The 20,843-nt window shown below is 37.1% G+C and overlaps 6 protein-coding genes across 11 annotated transcripts in view; 3 read left to right on the forward strand and 3 right to left on the reverse strand.

Annotated features, from left to right (window-relative positions):
• The window catches only part of LOC116853923 (pleiotropic regulator 1), a 2,737-nt gene extending 764 nt beyond the window's left edge, over nt 1-1,973 (forward strand). The window contains exons 4-10 of the mRNA XM_032835286.1: nt 12-289; nt 436-585; nt 669-863; nt 998-1,116; nt 1,199-1,378; nt 1,475-1,628; nt 1,761-1,973. Of these exons, the coding sequence (XP_032691177.1) occupies nt 12-289; nt 436-585; nt 669-863; nt 998-1,116; nt 1,199-1,378; nt 1,475-1,628; nt 1,761-1,820 (1,136 nt within the window). The 3' untranslated portion in view covers nt 1,821-1,973. The remainder of the gene's footprint in view (nt 1-11; nt 290-435; nt 586-668; nt 864-997; nt 1,117-1,198; nt 1,379-1,474; nt 1,629-1,760) is intronic.
• Nucleotides 1,965-3,928, reverse strand: LOC116853926 (tubulin-folding cofactor B). Its single transcript, XM_032835290.1, has 6 exons — nt 3,556-3,928; nt 3,340-3,483; nt 3,138-3,225; nt 2,875-3,066; nt 2,716-2,788; nt 1,965-2,632 (listed from the first exon to the last, which is right to left on the reverse strand). The coding sequence occupies exons 1-6, from the start codon at nt 3,673-3,675 to the stop codon at nt 2,515-2,517; spliced, it is 735 nt and encodes a 244-aa protein (XP_032691181.1). The 5' UTR covers nt 3,676-3,928; the 3' UTR covers nt 1,965-2,514.
• A 141-nt stretch (nt 3,929-4,069) lies between these two features.
• On the reverse strand, nt 4,070-7,653 carry LOC116853919 (sentrin-specific protease 1-like). Of its 4 annotated transcripts, none has more exons than XM_032835275.1 (3): nt 7,141-7,653; nt 6,875-6,986; nt 4,070-6,569 (listed from the first exon to the last, which is right to left on the reverse strand). In XM_032835275.1, the coding sequence occupies exon 3, from the start codon at nt 6,459-6,461 to the stop codon at nt 4,722-4,724; it is 1,740 nt and encodes a 579-aa protein (XP_032691166.1). In that variant the 5' UTR covers nt 6,462-6,569; nt 6,875-6,986; nt 7,141-7,653; the 3' UTR covers nt 4,070-4,721. The 4 variants fall into 4 exon arrangements, with proteins under 4 accessions (XP_032691166.1, XP_032691169.1, XP_032691168.1 ...); XM_032835278.1 differs by having other exon boundaries at nt 7,064-7,653; XM_032835277.1 differs by lacking the exon at nt 6,875-6,986.
• A 1,195-nt stretch (nt 7,654-8,848) lies between these two features.
• LOC116853986 (threonine aspartase 1-like) lies at nt 8,849-11,511 on the forward strand. 3 transcript variants are annotated; one of them, XM_032835410.1, is made up of 10 exons: nt 8,851-9,153; nt 9,236-9,303; nt 9,409-9,680; nt 9,754-9,833; nt 9,914-9,981; nt 10,062-10,178; nt 10,338-10,521; nt 10,628-10,779; nt 10,898-11,008; nt 11,361-11,511. In XM_032835410.1, exons 1-9 carry the CDS (start codon nt 9,114-9,116, stop codon nt 10,985-10,987), a joined length of 1,071 nt encoding a protein of 356 aa, XP_032691301.1. In that variant the 5' UTR covers nt 8,851-9,113; the 3' UTR covers nt 10,988-11,008; nt 11,361-11,511. The 3 variants fall into 3 exon arrangements, 2 of the variants coding, with proteins under 2 accessions (XP_032691301.1, XP_032691300.1); XR_004380059.1 differs by lacking the exon at nt 11,361-11,511 and having other exon boundaries at nt 8,849-9,153; nt 10,338-10,531; nt 10,898-11,269; XM_032835409.1 differs by lacking the exon at nt 11,361-11,511 and having other exon boundaries at nt 8,852-9,153; nt 10,898-11,269.
• LOC116853984 (exostosin-2) lies at nt 11,300-14,842 on the reverse strand. Its single transcript, XM_032835407.1, has 10 exons — nt 13,899-14,842; nt 13,610-13,816; nt 13,317-13,500; nt 13,084-13,223; nt 12,780-13,005; nt 12,513-12,693; nt 12,259-12,425; nt 12,020-12,163; nt 11,633-11,761; nt 11,300-11,549 (listed from the first exon to the last, which is right to left on the reverse strand). The coding sequence occupies exons 1-10, from the start codon at nt 14,444-14,446 to the stop codon at nt 11,328-11,330; spliced, it is 2,148 nt and encodes a 715-aa protein (XP_032691298.1). The 5' UTR covers nt 14,447-14,842; the 3' UTR covers nt 11,300-11,327.
• Nucleotides 14,843-14,905: 63 nt separating this feature from the next.
• Nucleotides 14,906-19,806, forward strand: LOC116853987 (ras-related protein Rab-35). Its single transcript, XM_032835413.1, has 3 exons — nt 14,906-15,409; nt 16,445-16,869; nt 17,413-19,806. Exons 1-3 carry the CDS (start codon nt 15,358-15,360, stop codon nt 17,539-17,541), a joined length of 606 nt encoding a protein of 201 aa, XP_032691304.1. The 5' UTR covers nt 14,906-15,357; the 3' UTR covers nt 17,542-19,806.
• The last annotated feature ends 1,037 nt before the right edge of the window (nt 19,807-20,843 follow it).

Below are 20,843 nucleotides of genomic sequence, written 5' to 3' on the forward strand. Positions count from 1 at the left end.
TGTATTTCCAGATGACTCTTTTGGAAGTAATATTACTTCTGCAATTGTTCCTTATAATGCAACACAAGGAAGTACAGGAGTGGTTGCGTTACCAGCTGGAGCAAGTAACACCAATAGTAATGCTTTAACAATACCACCAAAGAAAACACCATCAATGGCAAAACCAAAGTGGCATGCACCCTGGAAATTATACAGAGTTATCAGTGGTCATCTCGGGTGGGTTCGATGTTGTGCTATTGAACCTGGCAATGAATGGTTTGCTACTGGCTCAGCTGATAGAGTAATCAAAGTAAGTACTTAATTTTAAAAAAGGAAAAACATTATGCACTCATTAAAATTCATTCTACTTTTATATAAATACATTTTATTTAAAAATACAAGCAACTGAAAGAAAAGGCAAAGTTAATAACTATGATGTGACTTCCAAAATTCCAGATATGGGACCTAGCAAGTGGTAAATTAAAAGTCTCTCTGACTGGTCATATAAGCAGTGTTCGTGGACTCGCGTTTTCTCAGAGACATCCTTACCTGTTTTCCTGCGGCGAGGATCGTCAAGTGAAATGTTGGGATCTTGAATATAACAAGGTTATTAATAAGACATATATAAATATATTGACGATTATTGCGCCAATAATTTTGGTATTTTTAAAATGTATGTTTTTTTTTAGGTAATACGGCATTATCATGGTCATTTATCGGCGGTATATTCCATGGCGTTGCATCCTTCTATAGACGTTCTCGTAACAGCAGGACGAGATTCTACTGGGAGAGTGTGGGATATGCGTACCAAGGCAAATGTTCATACGCTTGTCGGACACACCAATACAGTCGCTAGTGTGATTTGTCAATCTGCTGAACCACAAGTAATTATTTTCGTTATACATATGCTTACCTAATTAAAAAAATATATTTTCTTATAAAACTTATTTCACCAACAATGAAACTATGTTAATACGTGAAATATAATCGCTTAATATAAAATTTCTTTACATCTTAGATTGTTACCGGCAGCCATGATTGCACAATTCGTCTATGGGACTTGGCTGCTGGAAAATCTAGAGCTACTTTGACCAACCATAAGAAGAGTGTGAGAGCTGTAACATTCCATCCATCACTGTTAGTACATATGAACGCTTATTTTAATATGATTCAACGTCTTATCGATATTGCTTCTTTTTAATTTTACTTTAATTAATAGGTATATGTTCGCATCTGCATCACCAGACAATATTAAGCAATGGAAGTGTCCAGAAGGAAAATTTATTCAAAATTTATCTGGTCACAACGCTATAGTAAACTGTTTAGCCGTAAATCTTGATGGAGTTTTAGTCTCCGGCGCCGACAATGGTACTATGCATCTTTGGGATTGGAGAACTGGGTAGTGTATATAAATTGTCTATTATTTATAAATGAATAATCTCTATAACGTGTAAACAACTGATATACTAATAATCGTAATAATTGTTAATTTAAGATACAATTTCCAACGACTCCAAGCGCCAGTACAACCTGGTTCTATGGACAGTGAGGCTGGAGTGTTTAGTATCACCTTTGATATGTCAGGCACTCGTATGATTACGACAGAAGCCGATAAAACAATAAAAGTGTACAAAGAAGATGATACTGCGGTAAATAGATTTTGTTTAACTAATATATTTTATATATATACATACATGCAATTTGTTGGTATTATGCTGATATCATTATTGAGGATTATCTATTTTAAGTTTTATATTATTTTATATTGTCTATATTTCTAGACCGAAGAAACCCATCCCGTTAACTGGAGACCCGACATAATAAAACGAAGGAAGTACTGAATGAGCATCTCGTGGTGTAACTTTTATGTTTGGCATTTTTATAAATCTATGCAGAATTTAAATATTACACTCACATATTGAAAAATGTAACCATCGCATATATAAATAGAAAAGAAGCATAGGACTGAAACAAATATATACATGTATGAGTAACTTAATATTTTTATTAAAACGTAAAATAGTAAATGACATTTACTGTTGTACGAAATGTAAGTATCAAGAGGGAAAAAATGTAAATAGTGTAAATACAGTTTCTTTTAAATACTTGAAAAATAATGTAACTCTTAAATTCTGAAAAAATACGTTACTTATATAACTTTAATATCTTCATATTTATTTAAAAAGAAATCAATTAGCTAACTCAGCTCCCCTTGCCAAGCATTGACAATGATCTCTGACCAACATTTACTGTCAAATTCTAAATTATAGTTTTTGTTGCAATATATAAAGAAAAGAATTGAATTTTTTATACATAAGCTTACTAGAAATAATGTTAGACGATACCGATATATCGGCACTTGAAGCATTCGCTAAATTAAAAAAGAAAATTGTATTTTATACTAATAAATCTTTTGTTTTAATCTTAAATTCTACGATTCTTCTTTAAATTCTATTGAACTTATAAAAAGTTATTTTATATAAGATTATTTTTTGATAACATAATAAAAAGGATGTCCGAGTCCATCTTGGTATCTCACAACTCTTCATTCAAATCGAAATCTTCTTCAGGAAAGTCTCCAACCTTTATATGCATTGGCTTCACAAAACCACCATATTTTGGTGCACATTCAAAATACCTTTTGCCACCAACACTATTAAGGACATATAATAAGCATAAATAAAGAGAGATATATATCAGTATAGCATTATGAAGATATTAAATAGGTGTTTATACCTTCCATCATTTTTGCCAAGAGGTTCATCATACTTGACACCGATCCACCAGCCTTCTTTAAACTCAGTTTTACCTAATATAGCAATAAAATATTTATATAGAATCGTAGAATTTAAGATTAAAAAGATTTATTAGTATAAAATATAATTTTCTACTAACCAACATACAAGATGGTGGCTCTACGCTTTGGTTGATTTGGAACAGATACTTCACAGCGATTTCCAATTTTGCATAAGCTAGCTAAACGTTCTTCTGCCTCCTCCTCGCATTTTTTCTCTTCTGCTCTCCTTTTCATATCCTCTTCATTATATTTTCCTAGTTTATTTTTCTCAAGGAATGCTTTAACAGTATCTGCAATATAAAGCATAACTATAGATACTTACTCATAGCATTTTAACTCAAAATAGATATAATAATGTTACCTGTTTTCTTGGCATATTCTTCCTCAGATATTTCAAACTTTTTTACACGATCTAAATCTTCTGTAGTGCATGAGAAATTGTCAATGACCTACAATTGTAATATTGATGATTAATGCTTTCTGCGACTTTACACAGTTTGAGGTAATTTTAAGAAGACACAGGTTTTGTTAATATATGTACGTTTGTATTGTTAATATCTTACATGTATCCTCATGCCATCATCAATTGGATACGATCCCAGAAGGCGAGATCCTTCTTCCAATTTGCAAATGAGTTTGTCATTCTTATCATAAACTTCAACCGACATTGTAATTGGATTGCCTCCTGTAAGAAGCTCCAACTTTCCCTATAAATTGTACATTTTAGATCTTTGCATCTATATAAGCAAGAATTTTAGAAAAGGAAAGAGAAATCTTACTTTAAACTCGTCAACAGTTATGCCTTTCTGAAATCGACGTTCGACGTAACATGACTCTTGACCTGAGTTCGTAATTGATAGATTCACAAAGTCGGACGTGACCACGCTGTACGAACTCATTTTATTCAGTACGACGTGCTAAAAAGCCGGTTTCTTAGCACCAAGATAGGTTAGATGATTCACAATTTGCAAATGTGATTGCAATGAACAGTAAATATCCGGTATAAATCCGCGCAACTTTGTACTGTCTGTACAACGCAATTCTATGAAATAGATCTAAACCTGTTGCGTATTTACGTTTTAATTGCGGAATACACAAACGTATATTTGGACGCTTTGGATAGACAAGCATCTGAAGCTGTCAGTGTCAAGCTGCCATTTTAAATTGGGCACAAGTGTGCACACCCATCCGCGCGCGCGCGTGAATAAAACTTTCGATTTATTTCATTTACTTATATTTTCTGTAAATATTTATGAACAATATAGCTGAGAATTAAAAAAATTGAAAATAATCTAATGTTTTTGCTGTTCTTGACAGCATTGTTTATTTTCAATTGTTCAATATTGCTTCTAAAGGTGTAATTGTAAATAAAATACCAACAATTGTGAATGATGAATTGTAACTCTAAGCTCTTACATCAAAATTAATTCTAATACTAAACTCCAGAAGCAGTAAAAAATACATAGGTCGAACTAATAGTGACAGTCAATATATTTACTAAACGTAAAACGCATTTTACGGATCACACTGTCCTTTCTGTATACTTGGAAAACGTTTTACATTTATATATAGCACACATATATCTACGTTAATTTGTTGAAGTTTATTCTGAAACAACAGTGTTAATCGTTACACAAGACAAGGACACATCTTCTGTTCCTTTGTGTTTTAAGATGAGAGTACAGTTCCACTTTGACATCCAACGAAGTATATTTAATCAGAGGAAGCTTGTTACAATGTATAATCCTTCTCTTTTTCCCCCTTCTCTCCTTCGGAAAACAATAATAATACATCGTTACTTTTGTAGCAGACAGATATTCTTCATCTTTCGTAGGATTCCTTAAGATTCCTTAAAATCAAACTCATATTTATGATTAATTTGCGGTTTTGCACCACTGTCCGTTATTTCTTCTAACTTGCGCGAAAACCATGATAAGCCAGCCGTTTACAAGAGTTTCGACTTCAGTATCTCGTAAACCATTTTGTTCCTAAAGTACGGCATGTCTTGCTGCGTGAACGTTATCTTCTTGTTCGCGCAGACGTACTCGGCGAACATGCAGGAGAACACCCCGCAATCGCTGCCGTTCATCTGCTGTGGAATGTCTTTTACCGACTGCAACTTCCAGTCGCTCATGTCGTACGTTTTCTTCTTCTTGTCCAAACTCTCGTCCTGCAGATACTGCTTCAACGCCGCGAGACACTTCGGATTACTGCCGCCCATGCTGTCGTAATAGAGAATAGACTTTTCCCGGAAATCTATTATCGACATGCACCAGTGAATATCCAGGTGCACGGGCACGACTATGAGGTCCTGCGCGAATACGTCTACCTTCCGTGTCCATCGCTTCAGAGACGAGTGACCGCCCGACAGCAACTTAGGATAGAAGAAGGTGTTCATCGCGTGCACCTTCGGATACTTGCCGGTGGTGCCGCGAGTGATCAGCAAATTCATGTAGAAGTTGATCACTTCGTCGTTCAGCCAGTTCAGCCCGACCAAGGTATGGATATCCTTCCGCGTGATCCTCAGACCGAAACCGTCCACGAGCACCTCGCCCTGTGGACACGGCACCAAGGCGTTCTTTATTTCGCGCTGCATCTCATCAGTTAGCTTCGGCAACGGTGGCTCATCCGGCTCCTCTCTCTCGTCTAAGACGGCCATGCAGAGTTTCATGGAGCGCGCCAGTTGTTCCTCCAGGGCCGCCTCCCTCGCGTACCGATTGTGCTTCGACAGGACGCAGGTCATCCTCTTCAGCTCCTCGGCTTCTCTGTACCGCTGCTCGATCCGCTCGTTATACCTCTTGGCGACCTCAGGGATGAAGTCCTGCCTCATGACGGCTTTTGCCGCGAGTTCGTCACGCAACGAGTTGGTCGCAACGGGCTTGACTGGCGGCGAAGATATCGACTTCAGTCTGCTTGCGTCGGCACTCTCACTTCTGCTGGCTGTTTTGTTGGACTGCTGATACGTCCTCGCCGATGCAATCTCGTCATTCTTCTCTCTGTGATCGGAAGTAGAAGCTCTCCCTTTGTCTGCTCTAGTGTTGTTTAATATACTCTTGCGCCAACGTGACGCCATCTCGCCGGCTGTCCTTGCGGTGATCTGCCGCGTCTTCTCGGCCGGAGGATCTTCCACGTTGTCGTCCAATTCGACCACCTCGATAACATTCTGCACCGGAGTGTGCTCCACGCATTTATCTTTCAATATCTGTATCCTACTTGGAAGAAAGTTTTGCAGCAGCTCCTCGTATTGATATCTCTCCTTCAATTGATTAGTCCTGACTAGCGTGTGACACTTGCCACTGATATCTTGCATCTTGTGCTTCTGACTGGCAAAGCAGGGCGACATAGTGGAGTTATCGCGATGCAGTGACGACGACGAACAGACAGGTTTGTAGACAGGGTTCGAGCTTACTGCGTGAAACTGGTAAGACTGTGCTGCCTTCTTGTGGGTGCCATTCATCTTTGTGCACGAATTCCTTGGCAAGAATTTGTGCTCGCTCAAAAATATTATGTCATCATCTTCATCGATGTCAGAATATTCATCCATCCAGTGTGGCATGCTGCAATCAGTTTTAAGTTTCTTCGGTATCACATGCCTCCTTTCGAAACTACAGGACTCGGAAGCCTTCCGCTTTCTGGATCCTTCATCTGCCCATCCAAAGATCTTCTTCAGGAAGTCAAATATCATGTTGGAGTATTAAATTATGTGATATATGACCCATATATATTCTCTGCATAAACTATGTTATTGTCCATTCAATGTGTTTCTGTGAGGATTCTGTTACTATAATCCAACCTAAAAACAGAGAAGAAAAGAAATAAACCCATGCGTATAGTCAAATTCAGTCGCTATACATAGTTTAATTGCGCATTAAACAGAGCAGAGGTACAGAATGAGACTTTGATGCAAGGCAAACACTGAAATCTGTGTTTGTATCTCGTGTATGGCGTTAAATATACTCTCGTATGAAGATCAAGTACAATGTAATGTCAAGCCAAGAATCAAGGCTCCACAGTTGATGTCGAATGCGGGATACGAATACAGACTTTCGCGTATTTAAGATAGCATATATATGTGTGTCTTTAAGTAAGAATATTCACGTAATGCTTGAAATTAGACGAGTGCAGCGGAAGTATCAGTAAAGCGAGCTGTGATCCGTATCTCGTCCGTCGTTTCGAAATTGCCGTCTGTGAACACCACTGAAGATTTAATCTAAAAGCACAGCCGTTATCACCATTACGCTCTGCACTTATCATCAATGGAAATAAATTTTGTTACTGTAAACGGACATGTGCGTCGGAGTATGTAAAACGTTCACATCTCATTCTGCGACCCACGGCGCATATGCGTTCCGGTTGATGCTTACTTGAATATTACGTTATATTCAGCACACGAGTGTCGAATCGAAGACCGGCGTACTGTTCACACGGCATACGAGGCATACATAACTTGTCGTTTATGGTACATTTAATTTTACACAACTGTCTCGACATATATAACCAGTAGCGGCAAATCGTACCGCACACATATATCGCGCTCGACATAGGTTATGAGCACAGCGAGTTAGCAACTACGTATTTACGCAAGAGGAACGACTGGAGCATCCTCTGTGTTGAGTTTCAAGCAAGATCTGTTATTATTCATTGCACTCTCTGTATTTTCTCTTGCATCTTTTCCTTCCGTCAAATTTTAAATATACGCATTTTATTACACATACATTTTGTTGTACATACACGCTATGCAAAGTTAAAGAATTATTTTTCTCAGTTACATGGCTTCTACACACTGAACATGAGATCGTTGTGTTGCACGACAAGAAGCGACACGATACGATGTTTTTCTACAAGAGCTAGAAGTTTATTATTGTAGTTCATATATAGTACAAATTTGCAGAGTGGTGACAAAAATCTTGAAACAAAGCCATAATTGAACTGTCGTTATTTTTCATTCAATGCGTTACATTTGATAAAAAAACAACATTATTATCTTAAAATATCTGAAAATTAGAAACTACAAGCTGTAAAATACTTGGTTATTTTATTATCATTAGTTTTACGGTTATAAACAATTCGATTTTATATATTTTTTATGATAGTGTGTCTAACCTGTTGTTGAATTGTATCATTTGGAAATATACGTCTGATTTGTCATTGACTTGTATTACGATCTCGGTTCTTCTTAAAACCAGCAGCACACAGGGCCGATTGTTCCAACCTTTTCCTACCTGACAGTTAAATCCTGACAGGTTAAATATGTCTCCCTTATAGAAATATCATACTAAGAATCATTGATAATTACTTATTATCCAGTATTTTTAATACTGAAAATAAGTAATTATCAATGATTCTTAGTATGATATTTCTATAAGGGCTGTCTTCATTTTTTCTTCAAATTGCACAGAGATAGACATATGATTTAACTATTAGATAGCTTATCAAGAGAACAATAGGCCCACGATGCTTGTTTTAATTTATAGAAATAACGGATCCAAGGAATACATTAGACCTATTGTTTCTGCATGTTGGCCAGTACAAATGGGCCCATATTCTGAATCCTCTTTTATCGATAAAAGTGCATTAAATATAGCTTTTCAGCCAATCAGGTGGCTCCTGAACTTCCTTTAGAGGCTTATTTATCGTTAAAAGAGAACTCAGAATACGGGCCATGCTGTTTATAGTCATCATTACCTCGATTCTTTATTGAAAAAAGTGGCGGCTCGTCCAACGTCGCCGTTATTCCTTAAAATTATAGCGAATTCGGTAGCTTGCACTAGTGCGCACTGAGTGCGCATTAAGGCTTGTTTACAGTACATTCTTATATTTAAGATCGTGTCTTAAATACATATTTAAAAACATTTTAACTAATAAAATGATTCGTACGGATGTTATACATATCATATTATGGTTAAAAATATTTGAGAATTTATTTGAGAATTATTTAAGACAATTTTTAAATATAATAACATACTATGAACAAGCCTTAGTGCGCACTCAGTGCACACTAGTGCAAGCAACCGAATTCGCTATAAGTTCCAAAGTCTCCGCTACGAGCCGCCACTTTTTTTATAAAGAATCTTGGTAATGATGGCTATAAACAGCATCTGTATTGACATTTCGTCGCTGACAGATTTCATAACCTGTCATACCCGTTAATTTTAACGATTAATATCTCGCTTTACAGGACAGAGCAATAATTTTAACTTACATATTTAGTTTTTACGCGTGAAAATACGCAATATATTGTAGAGTTTCAGTCAAATCAGAAGCGAAGACTCAAAAGTATATAATTACTTTCAATAAAAAATATATTCCACAAATAAAAGAAACAATATTTAGTCTCATGAGTAATATTAAACAGGGATTTATTGCTGTGCACGTAGGTATGTATTTTTGATCAAGTGTATGTAAGTATTATTTATGTTTAATATTTTTATAAATTATCTTATTATTCTTTATTATTAGGTGCTGGTCAGCATTCAGTATCACTCAAAGAAAAGTATCAAAAGTTGTGTCGTGAAGCATGCAAAGTGGTAAGATTTCCAACTGAATTAACTATGCGCAATAAATTAAACTTCTTTTTATAAATCTTCCTTATCATGTTGTGTCATCTCCCTTATAATTTTATATTTTATTAGGGAACTGAAAGTCTGAAATTAGGTGGTAGTGCATTAGATGCTGTTGTCAAAGCTACAGTTGAACTAGAAGATTCTCCCATGACAAATGCTGGATTTGGATCAAATCTTACTTTAAATGGAACAGTAGAGTGTGATGCAAGTGTAATGGATGGTAGTAGCTTGCAGTTTGGTGCAGTTGGTGCAGTAAGTGGAATAAAAAATCCTGTGTTGTTGGCAAAGCGTTTGTGTGAACAACAATCCATTAAATTTCCATATGGCAGAATCCCACCTAGGTATATACTCAATGCTAATTCAGCCTTATGTTAATAATTCCAATATTTCAATTATAATAATCTTTATTCCTAGCTTCTTAGTTGGAAATGGCGCTCATATTTGGGCACATGAAATGGGTATACAAACCTTACCACCAGAACAGTTAATATCAAGTATGTATGAAAGAAAATTTCCTCTAATTCTTGGTAAATATAGAAATTTATTTATCAAACATTCTGATAATTCATTTCAGTGAGAGCGCAGAAAATCTATAAACACTACAAGAGAAAAGTAGAAGACAACAGTGTGGAGATTCAAAAGGTATCAAGAAAAATTACTTAATATTGTTCCAATTCAAACAAATTTCATTGTTGTATATAGAAATTATTTTACTGCTGCAGTGTGCTAAGAAAAGAATGGACACAGTAGGTGCTATATGTGTCGATGATAGTGGAAACATTGCTACAGCTTGTTCGAGTGGAGGTATAATATTGAAATACCCTGGAAGAGTTGGACAGGTATGTGGTCAATTCATGTCATAGCTTTTCATATCGTTCTACAGAATGTGAAAAGATTTCCTCAAATACTGATATATTTATGTTTTAATGTTTTATGATTTTAATGTTTCTGTATGTTTTATTATTTCTGTTGAATTTCAATTTTTCATTTTTTTTCAGGCCGGAGTATGGGGCTGTGGTACTTGGGCTTGTAAAGATACATCTTACTCGATAGGTGCTAGTACATCAGGTTGCGGAGAACACCTCGTGCGTACTTCGTTAGCGCGCACAATCGCGGAAGCTATTTCCGAAGCACCTTGTCCAACTACAAGCATGCATCGAGCAATGAACGAAGATTTTATCGGTGAAAACCCGTAACTACTTTGCAACCATTTATCGTAGATTTATCACTGATAGTCGATTATCACTAATGTTTAACGAATTAGATAACGATTTTCTCGTACTTCCAGATTCGAAGTTTCTCGATGGACTTGAACAGAAACTTGGTGGCGTAATTGCCATACGATATTCGCCGCAGGAAGGATTGGGCGATTTTCTCTGGAGCCATTCCACAAATTCTATGATAATAGGCTATATGAACACATGTGAAAACGCACCAGTAGTGCGTATTCCATTTTCTTTATTTGCTTCAATTTTCTTCTTTTGTGCACACATTTTTAAACGTGAAATGTATTAATTTTTTTATTACTAAAATTACTAATTTTTTTTTCTATTTGCAGAGTTATATGTCAGTCTTACCATCATCTGAAGTAGGCAAAAAAGTTATTGTTGAAGGTGTCTGTTTTAAAATAACGAAACTTGAAGCCTGATTGAAACTTTATAGATAGGGTGTAGGTACTTTTTTTATGAAATAACTTATAGTATTATGAATTATATACACACAACACTTTTGTACAAAATCGCAAAATGTTATTTTTTCAAATTCATAATAGTGTCGCTGTGACAAGTCATTTTACACAATCATCATTTTATAATATACAGTTTTGCAAACATTTTCCTACATTTGATGTGTTTATGTTAAATCGTACACAAGTATAATAAACTCTTGATAATAATTTAAAATATACTCTTTTAATAGAATTATACTATAATCGAGTGTTCTGAGCATTGAGACAAATATACAATACATACAAAACTTTATATACAAGATTATAAACTACCTATGTCGTTAAACCTCTTTAGTTTCTCAGGAAATACGTCCTTGAAGAGTACCGGATCCGCACGAAATTCGACCGATTTTAACGGCATAGTCCCATAAATAGAAGAGAACTTATTAATACATTGCGTACGTTCTACCATGTGCGTCAAATCCGCGGACAGCATTTCAGTGTTGGTACACTCGGGACATCGGAATTTCTTTTTTGGTGTCACCTGCGATATTGTATGTGTAATATATTGTAAGTTTTTAGGATAGTGTATCACGTTCGTTATGTAACTCAATCGTATTTGCTCACTTTTATCGGGGCTTTTCCGGTAATATTCGCTACGAGAAAATTCATCGCGATGTCCTCGCAATTCATATGCTCGTCGACCCATTCTTTAATGTCACCGGGCATAGCTGTTGTATATATGTAGTTCCAATACTGAAAAAAATCACCTTGAATATCGTTTCACATGCGATAACAAATATGCCTGTGAGAAAAAGTATAAGTTACTTTGCTGGATTATCTCGTGCACTCTTGATAAGGATAACGGGAAAGGATGTATTTCATTTTTGCGCTAAGTGGAACAAGATCCAAGGATTTTTCATCTCGGGATTTTTGTGGTCTGAAACATGTTGGGCAAACGAAAAGAAAGAAAATCCGGTTACAATTCGGTAATCAAGCAGCAACAACGTTTACCTTATGGTGAAAAGCTGCACCCGTTAAAACCATGGAGATACTGTTTGTCCACTCACTCTCGTATTTCCAACAATTGGTTCCGTTATCCCACATATGTATGCGCGATGGAAAGCCAACGATCCTATCTGGAAATTCTCTCCATACCTAAAAATATAAAGAAATATTTAAAATACTTATTGCTACCATAAAAAGTAGTGCAAATGTATATTTATTTTGACCATAAAGCGTTTGAAGCGCACCTCATATGCAAATTCCACTTCATCAGCAGTTAACATAATGATATCGTCGTCTATCGACAATACTGCTTCGGTTTCGATTTCATCGTACGGATAAAATCGGTTGGATAGTTTATTCTCTTTTGTTTGAATTACCTTTAACGGTTTATTGACTTTTGGCCATCGTGATGCTGCAGTGTGTTACAAAATGAAACTAATATATTAGACGATCGAGACTTTATAGCACGCGATAAGATAAATATGTCAGAACTTCTTACAATGCGGCGGATCTTTTTGCTGATTGTTCCAAATTACCAAAACTTTGGATAAACTCGGTACCTTGACGAGTTTATTAATTAACAGGAACAATAATTCCAGTCTGTCATACGTTAGTATTACAGCTGTGAAACCGCGCGTTTTAGGGGCGGTTACTGGTAAAAAAAGCGGTGAGGTCCTTCCCTGTGCGTGCATCATTATTTTCTTACAACACGTGAAACACGGATTTAACTCTCCACTTCTTGCCGATAATTTTCCGTCACCTTTACCTTGTAAAATGGTATATTCCAATACGTGTAGTCTCGTGTTAAATGCGGAAACACACGATCCGCGAGTATCTCCAACGTGGTTTCCGTAATCTTCTCCATCGAACTGAAATAACGGTCGTAGAGCCATGCGTTTTGTTCTTGCATCTCCGTGATACGTTGATGCGATATCTTCTTTAATAATTGTATGATCAACAAAATGTCAACTTCACGTACAAGAACAGCAGCTCTGAGTAAAAAATAGATTCATAAGTAATAAATGTTTGCATATTATCGCGTATCTTAATTTTCGAGCAGCTCGTCTCACCTAGTCCAGTCAATCACATCGTGAAATGGCATTGTTAGAGAATCTGCTATGATAACAGGTATGCACCCAGCTGCCATTGCATCCAGAAGTGCACTTTGGGCGAGTCTAGCGCCACGAATTATCAAACAAAATGTTGCCGACTGTGTGGAAAAAGTAAACTCTATTATACTACATGTTATACATTAATGTTAACAAAAAAGAAATTTTCTTGGAAATTATTATAATTATATTACATGTAAAATATCTGGATATTTGTATATATCCTCTCCTATACAACGTATCGTGTTATTCATTGGATTATATTGCAAACACGGTCCCAATATCAAAATATCCTTTGGATACGTGGTTTTTACTCTCATCAGATCTTGTTCAAAGGCAGTGTTAATATTGATTTGTGAAGATATCACCAGCCATGTTCTGAACCATAAGAAATAAATATTAAATGTAAATTCAATTAAATTTGTAAATTATAAAGTGACAAAACATTATTTTTTATTACTCTCAATTATCTTCTTAAAAATATTACCGTGTATTACTCAAATTTGTCTTCACATTGTTCACTAATGGACTGTAGACTGGTAGACTGATGTCAAAACCAGGTCTGTATGTCAACGATGACATTCCAGCACCTGCAATGATTGACCTTCCTATTGGCACATCAATGACTGTGTTATAATCTGGTACACTTCCAGGCACCATGTTGAAAATCAAATGATTCTCTCCTTTGTTCCAGCTATACTCATATGCAATAGATCCAATATAATTAGTGAATGATATAAATTAAGTAGAAACATGATTAAAGAAGTAAAACTTACAAAGGTAAGGATCCTAGTGCTTGAGATACTTCCTGTAGTCTCAATCTATTTTGATTGAGTGTATCGATGGCAGGAACAAAGATGCAAGCTTCATATGGATTGGGTGTGTAAAATTTACTGTTGATTATGACATTCAGGATCTGATAGAACTCCTTCGTCATTTGGCTTGTTATAGGTCTACCCATGGAATCCAAATAAATTTTGGGTGGATAAACATATACCAAAAGCTTGTTCCCTTGGCTGCCGCACCGGTAGACGTTGAAACAACCGAAATAGGTGCATGAAGAATTGGTGGCTTCTGCTGCAGCAAAGTCCATGGATAAGGTTTCAATAGGTAGAGCATTTATATCGCTCAGTGTTACAGGAATATAATCGGAATGTTTCTGCGTATTGCCAAATTTGAAAACATATAATACTGTAAACAGTACACCATACAGTAATACGACAAACAGTGTAAATGATAACAAACATATCACAGCGATATTGCGATAGTGGTATGTCATTCTGTTGGTTTTATGCAATATACGCGTTGGCGTGACATACACCATCTTCTACGTTTCACCAAGTGTATGTATCGTGCCGCATAGATCGTGTACGCTCATTCATACACCGTAAATTATGCAAATCATCGTTGCTGTCGATGACTTCGATCATCCAGTCGGTGTGCATTTGACACATAAGGTTATGAGCATTTATCAGCCTGTATGAGAGCGATATTCACGGCTAAAGAATCATATGCACTTTCACATTCTTCATTAAAAAATCTCGTTATATTTTATTGTTATTATTAGAAAGTTAGAATTAGCTTGTTAAATAAATTTGTGGTGTGTATATATATATATATATATATGTACATCATAAGAGCCGTGCCTCTACTTAGAAATTGAGGAAGTGGTACGGCTCAACAACGGATCAGACGGGTCAGCAGTTTTCAAGGCGCACTTCGATGAAACGAAAGCGCACACACATGAAAATGGGACTCATAATCCGTCACGTTGCGAACGCGGTCGTACGTCTCGGGAAGAAACATGGCGGCAGTGACAAGTTGGTGACAATTTGATATGGGATGGGCGTCGCGTTGAACGAGAGTAGCACTTTTTTCTCCCGTAGTAATGATAATGAATGGTGATAACGCGGCGTATAAACATGGCGATCATTTGATACTAGAGTCGTCCTCCGGTCTAGGCGAGTCGCGAATCCTACCGCTGTCGTTGCTGTTGTTGCTGCCGTCACTACCGCCGCCGCCGCCGTCGTAATCATCATCATCATCATCATCGCCGTCGTTGTTGTTTCTGTTGCTGACGATCGCGCAGGGCTAGTGCATCGTATCTTTGTCGTGTATACGCTCGAACGAAGGCGCATCGGCAAAAATATCTCGCGCGAACGTGTCGGCCGACGTTACAAACGAGTCCGGAGATAGTGCGGCAGTATCTTGGGGAGACACCTCGCGCGTGTCAAAATGGCCCGGGAATACGACCACTTATTCAAGCTGCTCATCATAGGGGACAGCGGTAAATACGCACGCATGCAACCACCACCATCGTATACTGTCGCGGAATGCGTTCGTGTGAACGAACGCGATCAGAGAGCTCTCCGTTCTCTCGTCAGTTCCGTGCTTTTTCGCGCTTCGCCTCGTTTCCATTTCTAATGAGCGCACACATGGTCTTGCTCCAGATGCGTCGGGCGCGAAGAAGCGCGACGAGAGGAACGAAGCTCGCGAAAGTCGTCGCGGCACACTCTTGAGCTGATCGCCTGTCATTACGCAGTTTCACTGGCGGTTTATTGAATGATGAGGCACGTTGCTCTGTCGCGGTGCAGCTTCGACTTCATGACGTGAAAATTGTTCTTCCTGTACAGATAGATTGGCAGCAGTTGTGCAAGATAATGCCTCCTTTTAACAAAGGGAAACCACAAGATAATGAAAGGAGAAATATATTCCAGTGCGCTTATCACAATCATGTGATCGTTAATTAAGCAATCTCTGCTGTAATGATTGGAAAATTCATACACACACACGAATATATATCTACTTACTGTATAAATATCATTCTGATTGATTCCAAATTTCAGTGTTAACAGACATTTCATGTAATTTAGGAGTTGAAAATAATTTGAAAATGATTTCCATCATGGACATTCAATAGCTATGTACAATAGTCATTACTTGAAACTTGTTTTATTTGAAATATTCAAACATCAATTTAGAGGTACATTTGAATTTTTACCTGAATCAACATATGCATGTATGAACAATATATGCAATGCTACATTTGCAATCACGATTTGACTGAAAGGTTCGCATTTAACTCTAAATTTAACATCAGAATATCATTCGAAGCAAGTTTCAAGTAACAGCTATTAATATGACTCTAAGAATGTTGAGAACAATTTTAATAAGGACTTGCATGATTCCATTTAATTAGGACTTTAATTAAGTGACTCGTAGAAAAGCAATTGATTCACTTTCTCTTCTGAGAGCAATAAAAGTTTTCTTATGTATTACTTTAATATACATAAAAAAGTATATTTCTCTTTGTCTTTTTAAGGTGTAGGCAAAAGCTCATTGCTTCTGAGATTCGCCGACAATACCTTCAATGGCAGTTATATAACAACGATAGGAGTGGACTTTAAGATACAAACTGTGGAGGTAGATGGTGAGAGAGTAAAGCTGCAAATTTGGGATACGGCCGGGCAGGAACGTTTCCGGACAATAACCTCAACTTACTATAGGGGAACGCACGGCGTCATAGTTGTCTACGACGTGACCAGCGGTGATACGTTTGCGAACGTTAAACGATGGTTACACGAAATCGAACAGAATTGTGATGTGGTTAACAGGGTACTCGTAGGAAATAAGAACGACGCACCTAATCAGAAGGTAGTGTTAACGGAGGACGCACAAAGATTTGCCAATCAAATGGGAATTCAGTTGTTCGAGACTTCCGCCAAGGACAACATCAATGTCGAAGAGGTACGTTCCTAAGATTCCTGGGCACTCACTGCTGGATTGATGAAGCGAGAGAACATTCAAAATTCTTGCGTATCATTTCTAAATAAAAAGATATTTGTGTGAAAAAACACTTGAGATCGTTAGAATATACTTGGAAAATATTTGGAATAGTATTCTACCCCCTTGACAGTCAATAAATAGTCTTGAAATTAACGTAACCTGCAATCTGCCTCTTTAACCTTAATTTTCTTCATGCTCTTTTGCCATATTAATGTTACTATTTATTGACTGTCAAGAATATACTTTTCGGAACAAAGTATCCTTTACAAGTATCCTTCAAGAATGTTCTTTCATATCTTTTTACTTTAAAAATACCACGCAAGAATTGTTAGTACGCGTCTTCTCGCTTTTGATGTCATCGATCCGCTGTAATAGAACGAGGAACTTTAACAAATCAAGCTTCAAATCGCATATTGTATCACACTGTCGTATAAACAATGCTCTTCCTTCCAAGTTCATAAGCTTAATTAGACGATTCGTTGCGAGCTAACATATCGCTTGCAGATGTTCATGGCGATAACACGGCAAGTATTACGGACCAAAAAGGAGAGCAAGGAGCGGCAAGCCATACAGCCCAACGATACCGTCAACCTGAGGAAAAGCACAAGACAGCACAGGAAAAAATGTTGTTAGCGACGTTGTATAAGCATGCCACAATATTCACAATATTATTTGATACAATGATAGGACAGAATAAAACAGAGAGCATATGTTAGTACCAGAGTGGACATGAAACGCCGGATATTTTTTAATATCAATAAGTTTTGTATTCTAAATACGATACCTAAGAACGTATCCTAACTGAGGAATATACTTTCGAGATGTTAGTATTCTATTTAACAATTGTATATTTAACAATTGTAGAGTCGAGATACCGTGCGCGCGCGTAGGGTTTATTTAGTGAGAACGGCATTCCTTTGATGTGTCAAATATTTTCGCATACTACAGTCAAGAACAAAGGCCTATTATTCATTTATAATCATTTATGGAAGGGTAACTCGCACACATCGCACATGCAAAATCCTAAAAGCCGTTGTCTCTCACACACACATACACACACACACACATATATATATATACACGTGTAATTGGAGTATCAGACGAAATATTTTAATGATAATGTTTTTAATTAACGATCACTGCTACAAATATCTTCCGCTAATTGCTTTTAAGGTGTACCAGTGTCATTTTGATCATGATGTAAAATTCTGCTGCGTTCAATGATGAGTTACCATATTTTAAATAAATTTTGTTTAAAGCGTAGGATTAAAGAGAGTTTTTGGAGCAAAGGAGCGACAGATATTGTTAACTGGTCTAAATAATTCTTAGGACATTTTAATAAAATTAAGGTTCCTGCGGTTTGAAGACGCTCTTTCGGTCCCTCACAAAAATTTAATCTGACGTAAACAGTGGAAAGTATCAACATTATACAGTGACGCTTTACAACTGATATACGAGCGAAACACCGTGTGTTGTATGACTGCATACTATTTGAAAGCGACAAAAACTGCTTCTCATACGCGTCAAATTTAATACATACACTTCTTACCGCATTCAGAAGACTGTAAAACACGACTTTATGAACGAATCAATGTGATTTATAAAATTTACAGTGTACACATTTAAAATTTGTCAATTTGTAATATTTTAAAATTGGCTATGAGTCTTAAGTATACGTTGTGTATACAATACCACTGAGTTTCAAAACGGCTGGAACTATCTTCCTTTTTTTTTCTTCGACGCAGTGAAAGCTTCCTTTGGAATGCAGCGCATAGCCCGACGAGAGAACTTTTGGGAATTAAAAACGCATAATTTCATTGGGCAATCAGCCGCGTTTCAAACTGCATTGCGAAACAAGCGTTCGAGCCGTCTTGAAAACAAGTCTACGTGAAACAATGGATTTGGAAAGGATGTATTTAAAAGGAATTTTAAATACTGATATAAAATTTTGTGTCCAATAATATTCTCTCCGAGAATCTCACAAGAACGACGAACTTCCCAACGAGTACAACTGCATGCATACGTTAATTCCGAGATATCGGGGAGTGTATATATACATATATACATACATATATATATATATATATATATATATACACACACACATTTATACACAGTATTTAGTCCCGAATTAATAAAATATAAGACACATAGTATTATCATACTTTTTAATTTTGTACACGGTCTAACATATCTCTATACATTAGCACGGCTCTGCGACGAAGAACAAAAGCGAGAAGCTTGTATTCTTTGTGCGTCCGAATTTTTATACATTTACTCATACGCGCAAGTATTTTAAATTGTCCGTGCACCCGCGACGAACACACACAACACGTACGTGTATACACACACATACATACGTACATACACACACGACTCGCACATTTATTGCAGAAGGGTAGATAGCAAGACGAAATTGTAACGATCGGTCATGTCCAACTATGACAGAAGCTGTCTGTATTAATCTGTGATAATAGTTAAGATATGTCGCCGGCTGCCACTGTAATACCGCTGCGTGTATCTATCTACCAATCCTCCTGGTCCTATTGTAATTACTATCATCATTGTTTCTCACATCTCCCTCCCTTTTCTCTCTCTCCCTCTTTCCCTCTCTTTCTTTCTCCTCAATCCTTTATCTCTTTTGTTCACGCTCTCTTTCTCTGTCTACTTTTTTCTTTTCTTTAGTGTCAATCATATATCTCCTTTAGAGGCAATAAAGCGACATCCTACAATGTGTACATATTTTACTTGCCAGTTTTAGTGGCATACTCACGAGTATTTCAATCAAGCATATTCAATCATGTTTACTGTTATACAGTTATAACGTTGTAATATTATTATACATACGTACGAGACCGAGATAAATAAATAGAGATCAACATGTATGTGTCAAAACAAGCGTGCCGCTTTTCACTCGACCGTACAGTTAATTTACTCTCGACGAGTCCGGACGCGTGTCCTCCTCCTTCCCGTCTCGATCCGGAAGACGATGACTTCTTTTAGTTACGCGTGAGGTGCAACTTGTCGGAGATTCACGCACACACGCACGCACGTTGTTTCGGTACGCAATTATCGCCGGTCGTTGTTTGCGACACAGTGCAATTTCGAAATTCACAATCCGCGACAATGAAGCGTCGCTGGTTACATACTAACGGATATCCGCGCAGAGAGAAGAGACCGACAATTGTGACTATACAATAAAATCCCACAGCGATGCTCTTTTGCCGTATTTTATAATCGAGATGAAAATCACGCTCCAAGTGAAAAAAAAAGACTGTAAAAGAGTGCACACACACGTGTGGCGTGTATTTGCATTTCGAAACGAATACGATGAAGTATCTCGTTTCGAAGAGCCGCCCTATCGATATGGAGTATCAATTACGAGCAATGCCTTTTATTTTCTTCGTTAATCGAGTAGAAATAACGTAGTTAGAAAAGCTGCAATGTACCGCAAGAACCGTTGACGTTACTCACGTTACGTTCGTCGGGACGAGGAGAAGTTATCGACTTTCGCGAATGATGTACATTTTCACGAGTATGTATCCCCACGCTCCGTCGACGGTAACACACAAGCAGCGCGTAATGCCGGATAGATTAATCAAAAACTATCCGATTCGTGTGTTGGAATAACGAAATGACCTCGTCTCGCGTTCGCAGTTGTTCTGCATAATGAGTGCGTGCAAACCGGCTCCGCCAGTGCATCGATCGAACGGCCATATCCGCAATGAATTAAAATATCTCATTACTACCGAAATTTTGCAGAGAACGCATGCGATCGACTTTAATCGTGTCTAAACGTTATGTGAAACACGTCAGCAAGATAGGACACCGGTGAAGGATTTATCCAAAATTCGAGCCAACTTTTAGATATACGCGAATAATCATTGCAACGAGAAATCGAGTCAAATTAACGTAAAATATTTCTTTTCCGTTTT

This window comes from Odontomachus brunneus, unplaced genomic scaffold, assembly GCF_010583005.1.
Source record: "Odontomachus brunneus isolate Ranch 3 - 2012 unplaced genomic scaffold, Obru_v1 Obru_scaffold_007, whole genome shotgun sequence".
In the NCBI taxonomy this organism is placed as follows: domain Eukaryota; kingdom Metazoa; phylum Arthropoda; class Insecta; order Hymenoptera; family Formicidae; genus Odontomachus; species Odontomachus brunneus.